At 35.2% G+C, this 22,872-nt stretch overlaps 1 protein-coding gene and 1 long non-coding RNA gene across 2 annotated transcripts; both read right to left on the bottom strand.

Moving 5' to 3' along the window:
- Nucleotides 1-6,067: 6,067 nt before the first annotated feature.
- Nucleotides 6,068-12,458, bottom strand: LOC145568666 (uncharacterized). Its single transcript, XM_081628092.1, has 8 exons — nucleotides 11,903-12,458; nucleotides 11,307-11,605; nucleotides 10,969-11,206; nucleotides 10,623-10,881; nucleotides 9,497-9,934; nucleotides 9,154-9,420; nucleotides 8,745-9,073; nucleotides 6,068-8,646 (listed from the first exon to the last, which is right to left on the bottom strand). Exons 5-8 carry the CDS (start codon nucleotides 9,848-9,850, stop codon nucleotides 8,568-8,570), a joined length of 1,029 nt encoding a protein of 342 aa, XP_081484218.1. The 5' UTR covers nucleotides 9,851-9,934; nucleotides 10,623-10,881; nucleotides 10,969-11,206; nucleotides 11,307-11,605; nucleotides 11,903-12,458; the 3' UTR covers nucleotides 6,068-8,567.
- Nucleotides 12,459-16,778: 4,320 nt separating this feature from the next.
- On the bottom strand, nucleotides 16,779-19,367 carry LOC145568665 (uncharacterized). Its single transcript, XR_014095880.1, has 3 exons — nucleotides 18,933-19,367; nucleotides 17,004-17,335; nucleotides 16,779-16,916 (listed from the first exon to the last, which is right to left on the bottom strand). It is a non-coding gene; the product is annotated as an uncharacterized LOC145568665 (long non-coding RNA).
- Nucleotides 19,368-22,872: the final 3,505 nt, after the last annotated feature.

Genomic DNA, 22,872 nt, shown 5'->3' with positions numbered 1-22,872 from the left:
CAGTGGGGTTCGAGTTTGGGATCATAATGCTTGAAATATTCCCTACACATACCGTTAGCCTTTGCAGCCTAGCTTTAGTGTCACTTTCACACACATCGCATATACATAATCCTCCTCGTAGGAACCCTTTGTCATGAAATCTTAACACAACGATGAAGCACGCCTTGTCATATTAAGATCACTCATTATCATAATTCTTATTGCATCATAAAGTATGAAGTACTTAGCCTCCGTGCCTAAGTTACCCAAATACTTTTATCATCAAGTCAACAATCGAGATAGCCTAGGGTGAATTAATCCTTGCACTATGAGATACAACATCGACGTATACATTTGACTAAACTCGTTCAACATGCATCATCAAACACTTCACTTCTTCCCTTTTGCGTCTTTCTTTTTCGGGAGAAAGACGGTACCCTCCACAAAAATGACGGAAACTGTCGAAAATTTTTTGCTTTTCTGCATTTTGAGTCAAAGACATCACAACACAATGCACACACGAGTTATGTACACATTGAGTCATGTCGTGTTATCACATTGAGTTAAGTCTACGCACACGAGTCGATTTGAGTACATCGAGTTACACGTCGAGTCAGGCAATAGCATTAAGTCATACAAAGTCAACCTTAAAGACATGAGCAAAGTCTATAGTCCAAAATATAAATGCAGGCATACTAAGTCCCAGACGGACAAGTGATCTTTACAAAAATTTTGAAGCAAAAGGACACAAACAACTTAGCAAATCAACTAGAGTCAAATGGTCATATTGATTGGTTAGGTTCCTTGGTACGCCAGTTAGCCCCTATAAGCAAATTGACATGATTAATAGTCGGCTCGATTACAATCGCAATTAGTGATCGGCTTGACGACAATCATCTCACTTAGCTTAAGTGCCTAATCATTGGCTAATTACAAGCACCAAGGCATTGGTTCAAAAGCAAGCACATCACCAAAACGACAATATTTCCAAGAGTGAAGTTTCGAGCATCATTCTTCAACGACAAATTTTCTAAGATTGGATTGTCATCTCAAACTGGCAACGTTTCCAAGCGTGGATTGTCGTACTCATTCTCTATTTGGCAAGTTTTTCCAAGTTCGGATTGTCATACATTCATCAAATCTTCGACAATTTTTCCAAGATTGGATTGTCATCTCAAACTGGCAATGTTTCCAAGCATGGATTGTCGTGCTCCTTCAATATGTGGCAAGTTTTTCCAAGTTCGGATTGTCATACATTCATCAAATCCTTGGCAATATTTCCGAAATTGGATTGTCATGCATCAAGTTCCCTATGGCAAAATTCCCAAAGGATTGTCGTAGGTCGCTATTCATCTTAACATTTCGGCAAAGGTTCCCCAACGTGGATTGTCATTCATCTCAGTAGTGGTAAATTTTCTTGAGACGGATTGTCAGTAGACTTTGTTTTGCAAATGTTCCAAGACGCGGATTGTCAATTGTGGCAATATTTTTCCAAAAGGATTGTCGCATAATATTGGAAAATTTCCAAAGTGGATTGCTTTCAATATTTATAGTCCAAGACGTGGATTGGCGATCGTAGAAAGGTTCTTATGACAGATTGTTACGAAGCATTGGCAACTTTTCCCAAAATTGGATTTTAGCAAAATTTCCGAGATACGGATTGTCTCTTCATTGTGGCAACATTTCCTAGGATGGATTGTTACGTGGCATTGACAACTTTCCCTAAATCGGATTGTCGTACATCATTCAAGAGTTGTGTTGGCAACTATTCCTAAAGAAGAGAGGATTGTCATCACCCCCAAGGCATCAACAGCAGCGAAACTGAAGATGACTATAAGCGGAGTTATCTTCGATCATATTCCGTAGGATGTGGAAGATGGTCACAAAACAGCAGAAGATCGCTATAAGCGGAGCAATCTTCGATGGTGTTCCCTAAGATGTGGAAGACTATCACAGCGGAAATTGAAGGCAGCTACAAGCGGAGCAGTCTTCAGGCGATGTCCCTTAGCTTGAGGAAGATCGTTAAAATAAATTGGTTACTCTAGAGATGTGTGCTCGACGATGCAAGATACGCGTCTCTTAACTCTTTTATCTGTTTTAACTAACGCTAGTTTGCAGGTATCGGCATTACAAGAATGATTTAGGATTGCAAAACGTTCTAAATCATTCTCCGTCCCTATTGCTACTTTGACTTTCGTTTTCGAAACATGCGTTTCTCCAAACTCAGTCAAAGTGGGGGCTTCTGTAGACACCCAAATGTGTCTCCCTAAAACCAAACCCAGTGATGAATACTCTTCACGTCATTTGATTATCAAACGAAGTGAAAGTGTGAAAAGTCTAGTGATGTGGATGTTTTTTTAAAAATATCTCTCTTACTGTTTTTGAAAACATTTCTTTTCATACTCTATTTTAATAGCCAGTCCAATTTAATTCGGTCCATGATGTAGGGTCCAATAATAGTGTAGTTGGATCGGGCTTGAAAAGAGCTTTCCAACGATATATTATAAGCCCAATTCCGATGAATATTGAGGAAGTTATGGATTATATTAAATTGGGCTCGAAATGAATTTTATATGCGGCCCAATGATCTAGAGGAGGGCTTATTAATTATTAATCCTAAAGTTATTAGGATTGATTTTAATCTTCTAGAATATTTAGAAGGTTCTTTTTTATTCTAATAAGATTAGGATTAATAATTATATTTTAAAGAGTTTTATTTGGAATAAAATAGGTGTTTTTATGATAAACTTGATTTTAATTTGATAAACACGGATTTTGCCGCTTAATCATATTAAGAAGAGGATTCCGTACAAAAGCGCGTTTTATCTTTTAATTAGCACCAAACGACAAAGTCTGTCGCCTAGCGCTAACATCTATCGCCTGACGCTAATCTTGTCGCCTAGCGCTGATGTCTGTCGCCATGCTAGTTTTATTCCGAATAGGACTTGATTTGTTTCCGAAATGTTTTTCTGTAAATAAGGGTCGTATCTCCCCGTTTTCATTCATTAACAATTATCAACAATCAACAATTCACAATCATCTCTCTCTATTCTATCTCTAAAGCTAGAAGCTTTCTCTCTATTCTTTTTCTAGACCTTCCCTCTTACAAAATTCCACATACACAAGTTCTAGACACACCGAGTCAAGTTCGAAGTTGCCTTCGCCCTAGATGTGAAAGGTTATAATTTCTGAGGGTTTGATCCCAAATCCCTATCTCTATTACTTAAATTAATAGTTTGATTTTTATTTTCCTTGAAGTTAACGCGTGTATTTTGTTATTAGAAAGAGATACGAGGCATCCAAGTAAATAATTACTCTAATTATTCTTTTGATATAGAAATCATGCTTTGATTGTTTTGATTCCTAGAATCATGTTAGGATGTCTTTATGATTCCTAGTATCATGTTTAGGATAATAACTAATATTTCTAATATCATGCATATTTCTATGATGCTTCCTATTCTTTCTTATATCATGTTAGTATCACGTTAGGGATAAACCTTTGATCTTTATTGTTTAGTGACATGCTAGGATTTGTTATTAATCTTGTTAGTATCATGCCTAAGATCTTGCTAATGTTATTATGCTTTATTGAGGATATTATTATGATGATGATTGTTGTTGTTATTGCTTGATCACGCCCTCTCTTGCGGGATTAAAGGGAATTTGTACTTGTAATCACGCTTAATAAGATAATTAACAATCTTGTTTAGGCTAATATGATTATAAATTCAAGTGATCATCAATAATAGTTTTGTTTGTGCATTAAATTCAACCAACATAGATTAAACAGGTTTAGGGTTAATTTATTGGTTGTATGTTAGTCAGAAAGCGCACATGAATACGAGAAGAATAAAGTAGAGGCCTATTTTTAGGGCAGGTTCAATCTCTTTTAGGTTGGATTTGTACCTTCATCCCCGAACTTCCAGTCATGGTTCCAGACCTATTGGAGTTAACGATCTCCTTGATCGTTAAGGGGTGTAACCTTCACCCTATGAACGGTTTACAAGTTCCTAAAACTTGTTGGCGACTCTTTTACTCTAGCTTCCTTCCCTTTGGACGCCACCATGCTTAAGTGTATGATCACAGTGGGGCTCAAGTGTGGGATGCTTGAAATATTCCCTACACAAGCACAACAAGCCTTCCTGCATCGACCCGCAACAGCACGCCACACTTATGTGGGCTGCTTTGTTGTTGGGCACTGCTGCTTTGTGTGCCTGCGCATACTAGCCCGGGTATCTAGCGCTAGCAGCTGCTAGCGAGGCCCAGCGCGCTAGCTTGTGGCTGGCCTTGCTCGCACTGCTAGCATGCTTGTTCGGCCATCAAGCCCTAGCCAGCACCCGAGTAGGGCTGCTGGGCTTGCAGCCTTGCTGGTAGCTACGTATAGCATCCCTTTATAGCCTAGCCCTCGCTTGGCTAGGCCATCGCGGTGGTAGGGCTATATTTTAACTTGTCGTTCTGATGATTTTTCTTATCTTCGTCGATTCCTAAAATCGACTCGACTTGCGACACTCGATTTCGACGCTCTAAGCTCAGAATCCGATGTCTTTGTTCGTAATAACTCTATTGACTTATTTAATCCTTCGGATTAATTCGTCGTTTTGGTTCAGTTACTCGATTAAGTGTGACCCGAAGGGTTCAGTCAAGATTAAGCTGTAATAATAATTATACATTGATATTACTGATCGAAAGTGGCCTCCAGCTAGGTATTCTGATCACTTGATCTCACTGAATAATTATCTTTGTAATAATTCCAAACCCTCTATCGGAATAATACAATTGTTCGAAGGACACTATTCCTTTCAATCTCCCACTTTTCCTTCCGGACAAGTGCGCAATTTGTGTATAGTTAATTTCCTATGTCTCTTAATGTCTCTTCATGAACTATAAGGTAAGATTCTTCGTCATCCTTATTACGTCCAGAAGTGTTTCTCAATTTCCGAGTTCAACTGTCAACAAGCAAATGATTTCTAAAATTCTTCTGAGCACAACCATACATTTATACAGTCTCGCTCTGCGAGAGGCCTTTTAAACAACAAAGACATGTTCCTTATAGTTAATAGGGGGAAAATCCCATTCTTGTACTGTTAGCTTCCTTTATTGAGAGAACCTAGCCGCTCGAGTGTTGCCGTTATAATTCCCTTGTACGGCAAACGTTTGACAACATCAAAATAGACTAGTACTCAAACAAGAGAACTTACAATACTCATGGTCGAGGAAAGCGGTTCCGATAGCCATAATGAGAAGTATACTTATGACGATTTTAAGTCTCTTAAACTATTCTCATAGGTCAATCCAGTATAGTTCCAAACTAATACCTGTGCAAATGATTTATGACAATCATGTCCTTGTAGTACTTTCATTCCATTGTGAAACTTTTCAACATTTCATCTTATGATCACTAGTGGAAAAAACGCTATTAGCAACTGGCAAAAAGTGGCTTTTAGCAACTGGCGCATGGGAGTGCTATTGCGGGGGCTACTGATAAGAAAATTATTTGCAACTGGCACATGTTCACTGCTAATAATCATTATTAGCAACTGGCATAGTTAGTGGCCCGTTGCAAATACCCCTACTTTATGTAATAAAAATGAATTATTCGCAACTGGCCATGGTTTTGCCCGTTGCTAATACTGATTATTCGCAGCTGGCATTAAACTAAGCCAGTTGCGAATAATATTTTTTAAATGTAGAAAACGTGATTTTCGCAATTGGCCTAGTTCTAGGCCCGTTGCTAATAATGATTATTTGCAATTGGCATTTAACTACGCTAGTTGCGAATAATATGTTTTTATATAAATTTACGTGTTATTCGCAACTGGCCTAGCTTAGGCCCGCTGCTAATAATGCTTATTTGCAGCTGGCATTTTACTAGGCCAGTTGCAAATACATTAATATATATTTTTTTAAAAATGCAAAAAATAATAAAAACCACATGTGAACCACCATAGATATAATAACAATTTGCCATCATAAAACTAATAATTAAGAAACAGTAATTTTACAAAAAAATTGATAGAGTTTCCTTTGTAATTTTAACTAATCCACCCAATAAATTTGGGGATAATAATCAATCATCAACCTGTCAAATTACAATACGCCGTCCTTATAATCATACATCGAACCTGTCAAAATTTGACATTGTTTCCTTTGTAATTTCAACTAATCCAACATCGTCTTAATAACCAACTATCATCACAATCCCCAAAAAGAAAAAAAACTTAAAATATAAATACTAATAGTTGAGTAAACATTTCCATCTAAAAAATCTAAATAAAACTAAAATTAATCTTTCAATAAATACTTATTTCTAAAGAACTTGGACCACTGCTCCCGAATTTCATTGAGCTCGCCATCATTATATGATGCATCTCTTCCCAAGTACACCTTAATAAAAAAAAAATATAAATTAGGGAAAATGTTAGTCAAAGTAAATATGTAATAATACTACTACCTCTGTTTTTTTTTTTTTTTTTTATGTGCAACTTTGGAATTTTTTATATCTCACAAATAATACTCCAAAATTGCACATAAAAAAAAACGAAAGTGTATATACATACTACAATTTATTGAGCTTATGGACAACTCTTTTTTTTTTAACAAAATAAAGAGATATATTATAATAAAGGCCTCAAAACAAGGCCATCATTACAGTAGCATCAATAAAGTTTGAGCAAAGAGAGATGACTTAAGATACTTAAAATAGTTCCATGGGAATAACATACTACCTAGCTAGTGCAGTCATAATTAAAACAGAAGCCGAAGATACTTAATATATTACAAGAGATTGAAATAGAATGGAAGACAAAAGATGGGAAAAACAAGCACAACTTCAAGAACCATAGCAACAGGGGCTTAAATCGCATTCAGATCAAGCTTCCATTTGGGTATGAAATAGAAGCTTAGTGTAATACTGTTTGTAAGGATACTCTTGAGTCTCTACCTTTAAGATTTGAGACTAGGGACATCATTGGCACTGCAATAACCGAGTTAAACCCAAACAAGCCATACGGGTCTATGAGAGGAGAAAGAAACAGCAGTAAGGCAAAGACAGGGAACAAGAGCAGCCAACAACAGCAAACAAAGGGCAAGAACAGGACTACTTTTATATTACCTTCACTTTTTATTTACATCAAGAATCCTAGTCTATAGTAGGTACCTACTGTCCAAAAGCATGTAAATTTGTTCTAAATGACTGGCTAAATTAAGTTCACATCGTTCTGATGGTAATTTTAGTACCAGGAAAGAATACCATGCTTGTTAAAGCTTTTAGCTCAGCGCAAAAGTATAACGTAACAGAACAGCCAAAAGAATACACAAGTTCTCCACAATACATAATGCATAACTGATAAAATAACACTTGCACAGTAAACATGGAACAATACTGGATATTGTCAGATAATTTCTAAAGATCAGTTCCAAAGTAAATTCTAGGTTATTGTAAAGCTCAATTAGAGGGAGAGGAAAAGATAAATGTATAAGGAACTGAGCATGTCTTAGAGCTTTCTTAATCAAAGGACATGATAGCACTTGAATGCAGTAAGGTTAGTAATAATCCACCATAGGCACCCCCACGGCCCCAGCCCCCAAACCCAAAATAAAACAAAATATAAAAGAATTACAACAATGCATAATCACAATAGCAGTCTGTTAACTAACAAAGGTATTACTAAACTTGATTGGGTTTGGGTTCAGACTGCTAGCAGCACAACAGATACAAAAACAAAAACAACCACACTTAGTAAACTCCTTTTGAGACACAGAACAGTGAGGGGAAATGAAGGAAGCAAGACAATTAACAAAGTAAAGCAAGTAAGAATCAAGAAAGATAGCAGCAGAACATATACAAAATAATATGAGATTGTTTACACCATACTGTCAACATATATTGATTAAAAGGGGTAAATTAAATGACCTCTTTTAAATTTCCCTTGCATTCACAGTATGTAGAAATGATTTCATACATGTATCTCATCACATAGTATCCGTAATCTGCATCTCTTGGTTATTGTGCGCATTAATACATGGAAATATTAGATACATACATTAATATAAGTAATAATTATATGAAAAATTGCTAGGAAATGGGCAAACACGTATGTACCTCCATTCTTAAGTGCAACAATTTAGGCTTACTCTTTCTAAATGCAGTGCCTTTAAGATGTGACCTATATATATTGTACGACCTACAAAAAAAAAATTAAAACCAAATGAGAATAATAAAGTACTTAATTAATGTTGTTAAAACAAATCATTCTATAATTTTCCAACTAACAAGCTCATTATTTTAGAAAATTTTGAATTTCGAGGTTTCTTCTTCGGTTGAATAGCAGGGTTAAACTCGTAAATAAGGCTCATACGTAGATCAATCACATATAGAACCCAATGGTCCCTACAATTAAGTATAATAATCTTGTTAACGTAAATTTCTTTATGAAATTAGTAAATTCAATAATAATCACAAAGCTAGGACGTACCCTTCAAGATATGGGGCCAAAATAAATTTGCAATGCTTGTCTGCCTTTTTCATCTCGGTCAAGAAAGCATTCTTCAAGTACTTTTGAACTTCAAGAAAATCCTTTTTGATTTCAGCAACTGAAATTCTTCCGGGGTAGAAAGGTGATATTAGATAGTTGAAATAGCGAGATATGCTTGTCAAATAGATACCTACATATAAATCAGAAAATTAATTAAGTTAGCACATTTTTTTTCCAGATATAATAGTCTTGATTAAAAGTAAAGTAAAATGATTATAGGAGGTTTACGCTATGTAGACTTGAAGCAGTGACACATTTGCCAAAGATCCTGTTAGAAAATCACAGACATCACTAACAGTTACCCAAATTTCTTTTCCGACATCTTTATAAAACAATGGGGCCTTTAATGAAACTGTTGTACTTTCATACTCCTCATCACTTGAGCTCAAGAAGTAGTACAACAGACTACAATGTTCACTTAGGCTACCAATGACCTTTTCGAGAACTGATTCGATGCCTTTTCTTACAGTACTTGACTCCCTTGATTTAGGGCCACAACTATCAGCTTTCTCATGATTTGGTATAGATTTGGCCTTCTTGCTTGGTGGAGACATGTCCTTCATAATAATAAGCAAAGTGTTATAAATATTTAGCAAGAAGGTACTTTATTTACAGTTGTTTTTGGTGGAAGTTTTACCTTTTCTTCAAAGACCATCAAATCTTTAGGCCATTCTACAAAGTAACCTTTAGCTTCACCCAATTTAGAAATACCATCATCTGTTTCTGGAAGATCAAGCAGGGCATACTCACTATAAATGTAGTCTACACTAACCCTATAGTGGCCCGGCTTCATCTTATTGTTGTGTGTTACTCCATTGGGGCACAGGTGTACCTTTCCTTCCGCCACGAAAACTAAATTTCCATTAAATTCATCATTCAAAGCAAGATGACATTTAGTTGCAACCTACATTGACAAAAGAATTTGGATATTATACACTTGAAACATCACTAACATAAAGTATTATGTAATGAGTATATACCTCTGGTTCAAAATGCCGAGGATGAAGCGGGATTGGTGTTTCATTTACTTGATTAGACAAGGCATTAGAGTATTCCACATGAAGATCATTATTACTTGGCATCCTAACACCAGTAAAATTTGGTATCAATGTAGCTAAATAAGCTTGTATCTCTTCGGCCACTCTTTCACTCAACCTTGCTTCAAAATCTTGGGTTAACTTAGCTTTCATTACCTCTAATTCTTCGTATGGATAGCCTTCAAACCTTTTTCCTTTTCGATTTGAAGGGCCAAATGCTTTGGCAAATCCAACACCAATCCCACACCCACCAAGTCCTTTCACAAATCCACGATGATCCTTTTTGCCAAAAGCCATGGCAAGGGCATCAACACCTCTGTCAACCCTATCAACAACTAATCCTTCCTCTTTTTCTTTAGCATGTTTTTCCAAATTCTCCTTCTGCCATTATGAAAATATATAGGGTGAATAAACTATTTTAAAGGTACATAAGCATTATTCATGGTAGAGTATTATAACAGGTGTATTCTTCTGCAATAATGATATCTTTGAAGCATGATTAGAATCTAGCAGATAATTCTATGTTTGTCAAGGCCAAAGTCCAATCAATCTACCAGAACTAAAATATACAAGTACATAGTATCTTCCTCTTGTTTAAAACAGAAAAGTGAAATAAAAAGAAGTGTAAGAAGATGAACACAATATAAAAAAAAGGGATTCTATGTTACTCTTTGACTCCACATTTCACTACGGATATGAGAACATAGTATCTTCCTCGAGTAACATAGCTTGTAACTGACAAACGGAGCAAGAGAATCAAAGAACCAGAAATTCCATCATAAAGATTTCATTGAATTGGTACCCATGTCTTTCTATGATTGAACTAAGCAATCTCACAAAGAAAAGAGGACATGGACTTTAAATGTACAGCAGCAGTTATTTTTTCCACTTAGGTGACCAGAATTCATACTATAAGGTAACGTTTTCACTCACCAGGAATACACAGTGAAACATAAAAGTTCTGGCAGAAGATAGTAACATGCAGTTTCAATACATATCTAGGCCAGCAAACTTGAAAGTTAAAGCACCATATGCAACATGCAAGTAATATTCAAACACTACTACTTACAACCAAAGCGGCAACTCAAGCAGTTTCGGACTCCTTAGGGTCAACAACCTAAGTTCCATCTGGCATTCTATTTTCACGTGCTAAAAGCCATTGAAGTACTGATTGAGGCACTACTCTCCTTTTCAGTTGCTGACGATTCGGAGATGGGGAGTCTTTTATCATTTTCCCATTTTTTTCGAGCCCTCCCATAACTATTTTGACTTAAGTGGTGTGGACATTTGTTTTTATGTGCACTTTCTTTTCCTTTCTCAGTTTTCACCTATTTGGGAAAACAAATATAGCATAAATTACAAAAATGTCAATATTAATTTATTAATTGTTTCTATATAGATAAGTCTCGTTTTACCTTGAATTCTATTGCGTTAGTATAAACCTCAAATTCCTTCCATTGTTCCTCCGTGAAGTAACCTTCATACACCTTCCATGGCTTCATATGTGCTTTAGGAGAGTTAGGGGAGTACGGATTCGTCAAATAGATAAAACGAGCCCTCAACTTTGACTTATGGCATCTGAAACGAGTAGCCAATGCTCTATGAAATTTTTTTTTCTCTCACTCCATTTGGGTCCTCAATGTGGAACTTACGCTGTGAATTTCCCAAAGGAAGCAAATAATTAATATTTTGTACAACAATTACAATGATGTACTTTTTTTTATTAAAAATATAATACAAATATGTTTTGTACCTTTGTCTCTTCCCAATAGTTGTCCTTTGGTACCTTACCCATCTTCGGATATTCTTTTACATTAATGTCAATTCTCTTAGCACAGAGGCTAATTTGTTTCCCATAAGCGCTCTCCCATTTACCTGTTGGTAACTCTAGAGCATTAAATTCAAGGAACATAGGCTGTGTGGTTTGTAAACACTTAGAAGGACCTCTGCCTTTTTATGATGTTGTTTCCCTCGTTGAAGCATTAGCATTGGCAGAATCTTGCTCTTGCATTTGGTCATCCATATATGCTAAATCCGCTAGAAGGATAGTGCCTGCAACAAATAGTTCAAACACGTAAATATCAACTAGGCAGAAGCAGCCACTTGACAGCGGCAGATTAACAGCAGCAAACTAACAGAAGCATTAACATAAGTAGATTAACAGCAGCAGTTCAACAGAAGCAAATTCACAGAAGCAGGCAGTAGCAGATTAACGGAAGCAGGTTAACAGAAGATTAACAGGAGCAGTTTAATTAACAGAATTAGATTAGCAATAAAAGAAGATTATCAACAGTAGCATATTAGCAGAATATATTTAAAAAATAAACTGGAAAAAATAATTAAACAAACCTAACAAATACCATCTGATTCATTCTCTACATCGTAGACAACATATCAACAACCATCCCTTCTTCTCGATCAAATACTTCATCTTCCACAATATCTTCTCCATCTCTCAAAGGTTGAACACCGATAGATAAAGGTGGTGTCTCATCAAATAGGTCATACTCATCTTCGTCTACAACATCCTCAACACCAACAATACGTCTTTTGCCTTGAACAACTATGTGCCATTGAGGATCAATGTTGTCTATGATGTAGAAAATTTGCTTAGCTTGTGATGCTAAAACAAAGGGCTCTTCTCCATCATTGAAACGACTAGAATCCACCAAAGTCATGCCAAAAATGTCATCTATTCTCTGACCACGTCATTTATCAGGCCACTTGCACCGAAACTGAGGAACCATGAATTCGACATAGTCTAACTCCCATATCTCTTGAATAACACCATAATAAGCTTTTGTTGCATCAATTGGACTATTGTCCTTAGCACTTGAATACTCTGTAGAAGACGCGACTACCATAACACCACTATTCTGTTGAACACTCTTATCATCTTGACGACAAGTGTAGAAACAATATCCATTTATGTCGTAACCTTCATACGTGTTAACAAATGCTTGGGGACCTCTTGACAGCCACTTAATCGTTTCAGAAACAGTATTATTTATTTGGCCTAATTCATACTTCACTTGAATCTCAAACCACTCAACAAATGAACGATTATGATCTTGCATCAATGCATAATTCCCAATCTTGGGATTTCGACGTTTTATTTCATTAAGATGCTTTTCTACATAAGGATACACTTCTGAAAGGTTTTGTAGGACATAAAGATGAGCTTTCAAGAATCTTTCACGTGGAGGCTTAACCATTTTGCGACCAATTGTTCCCTGCCCTTGAAGTCTACCCTCGTGACGAGATTTAGGAACTCCGATTTTTTTAGCCTTAGCCAAGAAACAAGCACAAAAGTTACCAGCCTCCTCAGACATAACATTTCGAATAATGCTACATTCTGGTTGTGCTTTATTCGTAGCTTTATCCTTCAAAGTCCCCATCTCTCTTTCATAAGGGTACGTCCATCACATAAAACAGGTCCACATTCCTTAGTTTCTCGCACTAGATGAACAATTAAGTGGACCATTATGTCAAAAAAGGAAGGTGGAAAATACATCTCGAATTTGCACATAGTTTCAACAACATCTTTTTGCATATCATCAAGCTTGTGAGGATCAATCACCTTGCTACATATGGCATTAAATAATAAACAGAGCTTCATAATAGTATGATTAACCCGTTTTGGCAAAAGGCCTCGAAGTGCAATGGGCAAGAATACTTGCATCATGACATACAAACATATCGATCAATTTCTTATCACTCATTGATACAAAACGTTTAATGTTTGATGAATACCCTGTAGGTACCTTGATCCCATACAAACACTCGCAGAATATCCTTTTCTCATCTCTAGACAATGTATAGCAAGCTTTAGGCATATAAGACTTTTTGGCAACCTTATTATCCTCCGCCCATAAATTTGGACGAATGTTAAAATGTTTCAAATCTCTACACGCATTGATTGTGTCCTTTATCTTATCAGGCATATTTAGCAATGTCGCGATAATTGAATCACAAACATTTTTCTCAATATGCATAACATCGAGACAATGCCTAATCGAAAAGTCCTTCCAGTACGGGAGTCCCCAAAGAACAGAGACCTTTTTCCAGAGAACCTCCTTTGGCTTGGTAACACTACCCTTCTTCCGTTTCTTTTTGTCTTTGGGTTTAGGTTTGACACCCTTCCCAAAGACTGTAGGAAAATTTTAATTCGCTTAAACACCTTCTTTGCGGTCAAAGGCTCACGAGCTATTCCTTTCTCGACACACCCATTGAATTATTTTTTCTTATTACGATAAGGATGGTCACGACGGAGGAGTCTTCTGTAATGCACGTACACATTCTTTCTTGAATAAGGCAACCACGTAATTATTATGTCATCCTCACAAACAGGGCATGCTTTTTTTCCCTTGACTTTGTACCCTAACAAATTTCCATAAGCTGGAAAATCATTAATAGTACAAAAAAGCATGGCACGCAAGGTAAAATTTGAACCTGTATATGCATCAAACATTAGAACACCTTCATCCCACAACAACTTCAAATCATCAATAAGAGGTGCCAAATAAACATCAATGTCATTTCCAGGTTGCTTAGGCCCGGATATTAAGAGTGTCAACAAGATGTGCTTGCGCTTCATACATAACCAAGGAGGCAGATTATATATCGATAAAAGAACAGGCCAACTACTATGTTAACTACTTAGAGTGCCATATGGGTTCATACCATCTACACTTAGTGCAAGCCAAAGGTTACGAGGTTCTCTACCAAACTCAGGATATGTCTCATCGATATGCTTCCACTGCAAAGAATCAGCAGGATGTCTAATGTATCCATCCTTTTTCCTCTCTCTATCATGCCACACCAGGTTTTTAGCATCTTCTTTAATTGAAAAGAGGAGCTTGATCCTCGGAATTATTGGAAGATACCATAACACTTTGGATGGCGGCCAATTTTTGCGATTTTCACTTGCACCCTCACGCTTGTAGCGTGACACACCGCACATTGGACAAGATGTTCATGCTTTTTTTGATAAATCACGCAATCATTGGGACAAGCATGAATTCTGTTGTATTCTAAGCCTAAGGGATTCATTAGCTTTGTGGCAAAATAAGTAGACTTAGGAATGTCATTCCCTTCGGGAAGCATATCAGACAATGTTTCCAACAAAGATGTGAAGCTTGTGTCACTCCAACCACTCTTCGTCTTCAAGTTGAATAACGTTAGGACCCCAGAAAGCTTGGAATACTTTGTACAACCTGGGTACAATGGCGTCTGAGTAGCTTTAGAAATACCATCAAACATACATGACTCTTCATTCACATGGTCACCTAGTCCATCGAACATCGTACCAATTTGATCTCCTTCATCCATTTTATCATTATTGTCACAATCTAAAGAATCATTATGTTGAAGTTCAAAATCATTGGCGGTAGATGAATTAGGAGAAGAATTCAACTTTTCACCATGCCAATACCATATACTATAATCAGACATAAAACCACGAACAATTAGATGGTTCTCAATCTTCTTAATATCGGCCCACCTCTTCACATTATTGCAATCACGACATGGACAAAAGATTGAGGGTGCTTGAGAAGTTCTTTTATGCTCTACGGCAATCCTACAAAACTCCTCGACACCATTGATGTATTCACGCTTTGTTTGGTCATCAACATACATCCAACGACTATCCATCTCTAGTAATATAGTATAGACACACCAACAAAAAAATATTGATTGAGAGAACCTTCACAGACACTTGAATCATTTAAATAAACTATCGCTGATTATCACATAAGTTGCCAGAGTGTCACGATCCGTGTGTCACTTGTTGCCAACACATTAGTGCATGAGGATTGCAAATTAGTGAAGAGGTGATAATAGAATATATTGGCAGAGATTTAAAAGGGGACTTGTGATGATAAAGATGCTTCTGTCCAATCAGGAAGAAGAACTAGATGCAAAACTACCCATGGCCTGCAAAAGGAACTAGCTAGAGTTATAGATACTTCTACTATACTGGAGGAAGCACAGGAAGCAATGCTATTGGGTTATATATACTCTCATGTAAGCACACACAAACATACACACATGTAACCTCTACTCACATGTCACCAGCAGGAGGCAGACGGGAAACAACAGCCATTTAAGCACACACAATGACAGAAACATACATACCTGTTGGAAAGAAACATCAGCTAGTACAAATTGACATGTACATGTACATATAGTGCTTAATAGATAACAATTTTCCCATCATATCATATTGCACGTGTGTGTATATATATATATATATATATATATATATATATATATGTGTGTGTGTGTGTGTGTAAGGAACTGAAAATTCTCATATTACTGTAAAACATGTACAGGTAAAACATGCACCATTAAATTTATTCTTAAAGTAGTTGTTATCAATTTGTCAAATTTATAATTGTAATACTTGATCAATATAATAGATAATCTATTAAATTCAGCTATAGAAAATGACCATTCATAACATAATTAGCTTATCTTAAAATCAATCATATCATAATTCTTACTCACATGGTTTGATCAAATTATAATCAAAATATCAAAACATAACAATTGAAAGAAGAAAAAAAAGAGGCTAGAAATCATTATACCTCGAAGCTCCAAGAATAAAGGTGGCCGCCGCAAGCAGCAGGAATGGATAAATCAAAATGATGAACCCAGAGCTTCTCGTTAATCAAACCAGCCTGAAAGTAAAGCCATGAAAACGCACGATAAATTGAATTTAAAGTCAAAAATAGACCCAAAAGTAAAATACACAAATTTAGTTTCAGTTAAAACTGATAAAAATTGATATCAGAAATGCAAATATAATCTGACTGTTCCCCTTGAGCTGGGACCTTATGGGTAATTCTCACTAAATTTATACATTCAAGCACACAAACACACAAATAAAGGTTTAGGTCTTGTCAAACCTTGGCCTAAACCAATATTTGCTAGTTTTTGGGTCTTGGTAAAGTGCCCAAATATCTTGCTTCTGATTGTTCTCAGATTAGGCCATTGACAACATTTCCTACTTTCTCTACCTTAATTGAATCGGCTATTTTTTTTAATTATTGTAAGTAATAATAATATTTTACATTAAATAAGTGATATATATACACTAGTATATACAAATAAAATATTAAAATATAATTTATTAAATGACTGTAATGTTTACATTACAATAATAATAATAATAATAATAATAATAATAATAATAATAATAATAATAATAATAATTAGTACAGTAGCATCTTTTAAAAGAAAGTAAATACACATTACAACATCAACAGAGTAGTGAGCAAATATAGCAGCAACAAAAACAATGAGTAGTAGTAGCACTAGTAATTGTGGGCACGAGCAGCTGCATCAACATAGAGAACTTCTGCACATAAGGTAGGGGAATATCAAAATAAGAATCTTTATTTCTTAGTAGCTAGAGAGAACATAACAAATGGATGAAAGAGTATACAAAGAAAGGACTTGGAAGCCTGATTGTTATACGATTGTGTATTTGTGCAGCCAAATATTCAACTTAAGCTATTCAACTCTGTACCAAAGCTTGTCTCGAGGAGCCCAAATAAGATAGACTTGAGGCTCTCAGTTTCAGCTCGACAAACAGTTTCTAAGAAGGTTTGAATAGCAGTCCCAAAAGTGGTATCTATTGACAAACAATTTAACACTCATGGGATATCAATAGTGCTTCTTAGTCACTAACTTAGGTCTTGGATAGCAGCAAGAGCAATAGCTTTAGGTTCTGAGATGATTTGATTTGTTTTGCTAATTACACCAACAGTTCTTATTCTACAATTAAATAACAAAAAAAATGAGAGTCATATAACAAGCAAATACCAACACAAAAGGCAAGTGTCTAAGCTATGTAAATAATTTTTTTTTTCTAATAAGCAAACTTCAACCAACGAGAACTACATTAGACAGAATAACATTATTTAATTAATTATTAGCAAAAAAAAGTATCTCAAGTAATAATAAAATCACAACGTATGTAGACAGTACTTTCCCTCAATCACATAATCAAAGAAAAAGAGACAAGGTGATCAAGGGACTTAACTTCCCCTCTAGTTAGAATTATAACATCAACTTTTGGAACTTGAGTTGCACCTCCAGTAATAATCAAAACTGAAAAAATAAAAATTAAAAGGAGATAGGGAAAGGCACAAAGGACATCAACATCAGCTTGACTGGACAGCGAGAAAGGTGTCAACAACAGTGTTTAGAACTAGGAGTTGATCTTCCACCTTCAACTCAAGAACAAATTTGAGATTCGTCGTTGATTTATTACTCTTAATTTCACTTCAAGTAATGAAAGCTAACTAGAACTCTAAAATCACTAAAATAGCCAATATAACCGTGAATGAACTAATCAATACCATTTAGGACATACACGGTTGTTTACAGACCACACACTTTATTGCTTCAGCCGAGGATGACTTAAGTATAACATTAATTATGGCCTAATATTAGCTTTATCTTTGAACCCCACATGCTAAATATCTTAGATACACCACATGGGAAATATATAAGAAATACAGAAAGCAACAAGCAACAAGCAACTTCAACAAAGCACAGTGCTAATCAAAAGGGTACATATTGATTTGACAAGTTCAGCAAAATGGCAAACCACAAATCAACAAAACGTGTTAAAGTGTATGACCCTCCGCAACCAAACTCACACAAAACACACCATCGAACGATAGGATGAAAAATATTAATGCATCACAAGTGTCACCATAGCTATATACATCACAATATAGATATCAAGTGAATAGGTAAATATACATTAATCCTTATCACTTTGGAAAATTATCAACTAGTTTTGCATAATGTGTTTTAGAAACCATAAAAAAGAAAGAATATTTAAAACATAACTACAATCCTAATATTAACATAAGTGGGGAAGAGTTTCAATCCATTCGTTGCTGTTTTTGCAGAACGGTTATACAACTCTTGAACAATAAGCACTCTTCTTTAACAACAAGTTGTCCCTTCAATTTTTTATCTTACAAAGAATGCAATGATAATAAAAATAAATTCAATAATAAAAATAAATTCAACATGGAATGAATCAGAGAGAATTTTAACGACTCAAGCCGAAATATTCACCATATTAAGCTACAGTAAATTGATAAAAAAAATCGGAAGCCAAGCAAATTGATATTAACTCCAAACAAAATAAATTTAGTTTCAATTACAATAATTAAAACCTAGAACAAGCCAAAAGCAGCAAATTCACGAAAAAATTAACCCAAACTCACGAAATTGACAGCAAATTCACGAAATTCACTAATTTTATGAAAACCTAACTAATTTTATGCAAAATTTCATGAAAACCCCCATTTAGAACCTTAATTAGAAATACCTCTAAAAATTATGAAATTACCTGAACGAATTGAACAATCCCCAAATCAATCGGAAATTCCAATGTTGTCACAAATTGGGATCTTTGTGAGGAAACTGCAGAACTGGGTTCTTTGTGAGGAAAACGCAGAAACGAAAATAGAGGAGAATTGGGGTTCTTTATGAGGGAAAAGCAGATCTGGGTTCTTTGTGAGGAAACTAGGTTCTACTAATTAGGGTTTCGTTCTAGCTAGCTTCTTCAATGGAGTGCAGAGCGAAAATGGAGGATAGCGAAAATATGTTTAGGAGAGAGAAGGATGGAGAGGGCTGAGCAAAGTAACAAACTTTGGGCTGAGCGAAAATGGAGGATAGCGAAAATGGAGAATGGAGAATGTTCAGCAGAAAATGGAGAAGAGGACAAAGGCGCGTTTTTTGATTTTTTTAGGAGAGAGAAGGCGGGTTAATTAAATTGGAAGGAAATTTTTTTAGCAGCTGGCATTACAATGTTAGCTACAATAAAATTGGTCAAAATTTTTTGTTGACCTAGTATTTGTAGCGTGCATTTCATAGGCCAGATGCGATTAATTATTCTTTTATTTAATTAATTATCATTAGCAGCTTTCATTTAAGCGCCAATTGCGAATGTTGTAGTATTTGCACCTGGCGATGTAGAGGCCAGTTGCTAATATAAATTTTAATTTTTAAACTTCAAATATTAGCAACGTACATTATTAGGCCAGTTGCTAATGACATAGTATTTGTAACTGACATTAGTTTAGCCAGTTGCAATTTTGGTATTAGTAGCTTACGTATATAACGCCAGTTGCTAATAGGGTGCAGCTAATAGCAATTTTTCCACTAGTGGATAAATGGTTTTCTCCAAATGTTTTAAGAGTAATACTCTTTACAAAACATTTATAGAAATCACATCCATATTGATTTCTTTAATGCAATTATGAATGTTGTCGTTCACTTATTGCATAGGTTTAGTTATGATTGCTTTGCAAATCTTAGAATCTTCATTATTGAATACTTTCATAATAAGATGATAAAATTTGAGATTGTTATGGGTTATATGTAATTTAGGATTTATTGCCCAAGTGACGACTCCCACTCATTTTCATGATTTGAGATTTTTAACTTGACAACCTACAACCATCAATGTTCAACAACAAACTTTCCATTAAACATTTTTCTTATTATTGCCTTTAAGGCAACAATATTCTCAACATTTATTTCAGTAGACTTACTAATGGTGCTTTGCTTGGATTTCATTCCAAACAGCCCATGATTTGGGATACCCTAATCACTTGTGATCATGGAAATTTACCTTAAATTTCCACACATTACACATGGATGCACGTCCATGTTATTACCATTCTCAAGCCACGACGCTTTTTAGATTGTGCTTATAAATGGTTTCCTTGTTAAGGATCTGATCCTTGCTAAGGTTGTGCTTGCAACACCAATTCTCAAATTACATTTGTTTCCATGCATCAAGAACTCATCCCTTTTACTTATCCAAGTACTTTGGATGTTCTTGATCATAATCTAACGATCCATTACTTAGATTTAAATTGATAGGTTTTTATACACTTCTCATGCTCTAAGCATGAAAGTTGTGTAACGATCCATATCATAGCATACATGATAGTTTCAATTGCAGAATTATTCCCAATATTATTCCATTCATGTGACCTTTCAGCTCATCCAGTTTTACGGAGTCTTGCTAAAGTGTTTGCTATGTGATACGGTTGAAAGTCTCTACTAGAGTCTTTCTTGTTTGACTTAGTATTTACCTAGCTATACCTAGTTAAAACATTTACTTAGTGTAGACAAATGATTGTGTCTCCCAAAAACCAAACCCAATTATGAGTACCTTTCACGTCATTGAATATCGAACAAGGTGAAATATTGAATAGTCTCGTGAGTTCTTCTATTTTCTAAAATGTTTCTAATAAAAATAATTCATTTCTGTTTTCGAAAATCATTCATTTTGTATCCTATTTATGAAAAATGTCAAATCTAGTTTAGTTTGGTCCATAATATGGGTCCAATATTTGTGTAGTTGGATGGGGCTTGAAAAGACCTTTCTGACGATATATTATAAGCCCAATTCCGAGTTATAACGAGAAAGTTATGGCTAAAATACTAAACTGGGTCCTAAATAAGTTTTATAGGCGACCCAATGATTATGTGAAGGGTCCATTAATTTTAATTGTATTGCTAAAATCATTAGGATTTCTCCTAGTCTTCTAGAATTATCTAGAAGGTTATTTTGATTTCTAATGGGATTAGGATTATTAATTATGATTATATTTGATTTTGAAAAGATAAAGAATTCTATTTGGAATAAAACAAGTGTTTTAAAAGATTAAATCCGGTTTGATTAAAGATAAGTACGGATTTTAAATAACCTAATTTGATTAGGAGAAGGACTCCGTACGAAAACTTTACCATACAGTAACCATTGCGCCATGCCGCGATGGGCTTATCGCCATGTGATGGAGCTTTCGCATCGCGATGGAGCCAGTTTTACTCCGAGTCAGATTCTGACTCTTTTCTATCGTTTACTGTCAATTTTTCTCTATAAGTAGGGTCTTTTTCCTCCGTTTTCAGATCATCAACAATCATCTATTCCCTCTTTCTCTCTTTAAGCTAAAGCTTATTCTTTCTTTCTCTCTTCCTTTCTAAGCCTAGCCTTTTCAAAATGCACCATACGTCCATCACGAGTCTCTAATACACATAGCCAAGCTCGAAGTTGACTTAGACCTAGACGTGAAAGGTTGATAGTTCTGAGGGTTTGGTCCCAAATCTAATTTCAATTAATATTATTTTTATTGTTTGATTTATATTTTCATTGAAGTTACTAACGTGTGTATTCTTTTAATAGAAAGAGGTACGAGGCATCAAAGTAAGTAATTTAATTACTTAATTGTTCTTTTGGTATAGAAATCATGCTTAGATTATTATTTTAATTCCTAGTATCATGTTAGGATGCTTTTATTGCTTCCTAGTATCATGTTAGGATTAAAGCTTTGAGTTTTAATATTTAGTGACATGCTAGGATTGGTTATTAATCATGTTAGTATCATGCCTAGGATCTTGCTATTATTATGCTTTGATGAGATTTAGATTATTGTTATGATGATTGTTATAATTATTATGTTGCTTGTTATTGCTTGATCACGCCCTCTCTTGCAGGTTTAAAGGGAATTTGTACTTGAAATCACACTTAATAAGATAATTAATAATTTTATTTAGGCTAATATGATTTTAATTCAAGTGATAGCCAATAATAGATTTATTTATGCATTAGTAATCAACTAACATAGATTAAACAGGTTTAGGATTAATATATTGATTGTATGTTGATTGGAAAGCGCACATGAATATGAGAAGAACAAAGTAAAGGCCTATTTAGGGCAGGTTCAATCTCTTTTAGGTTGGATTTGTACCTTCATCCCCGAATATCCAGTCATGGTTCAGGACCACTATGGAGTTAGCGATATCTGTGATTGTGAAGTGGTGTAACCTTCACCTTGTGAATGGTTTACAAGTTCCTAAAACTTGTTGGCGACACTTTTTCTCTAGCTTCCTTCCCTTTAAACGCCACCGTGCTTAAGTGTATGATTACAGTGGGGCTCAAGTGTGGGATGCTTGAAATATTCCCTACACTTAGTTTTATACATATGGGTCGAAAGCCTTTCAAAGTCCTTCATGTTTAACACGGTAAATTCCTTTACTCGTTTAAACATTTTATTAAGTCTATACAATAGATCTTAATTCCCAATATGTACTAGTATCGCTTTTCGCTTGGTCCATTGTCGAAAATACTTTCGAATCTAAGCATTTAGCATTTGATAGTTATTTCACAATAAAGTTCGTGAACTTCTTGTTGGACCTTACAAGATTGATTCTTGCTCCCACTAAACTTCTTATCCATAAGAATTTCTATGTTTCTCCATAAGTTAACCCTTTTA

The sequence above is a fragment of the Chenopodium album genome, chromosome 11 (genome assembly GCF_948465745.1).
Source record: "Chenopodium album chromosome 11, dcCheAlbu1.1, whole genome shotgun sequence".
NCBI classification, from domain to species: Eukaryota; Viridiplantae; Streptophyta; class Magnoliopsida; order Caryophyllales; family Amaranthaceae; genus Chenopodium; species Chenopodium album.
The sequence above is the reverse complement of the archived record's forward strand: the minus strand, read 5'-3'. Positions and strand labels throughout refer to the sequence as shown.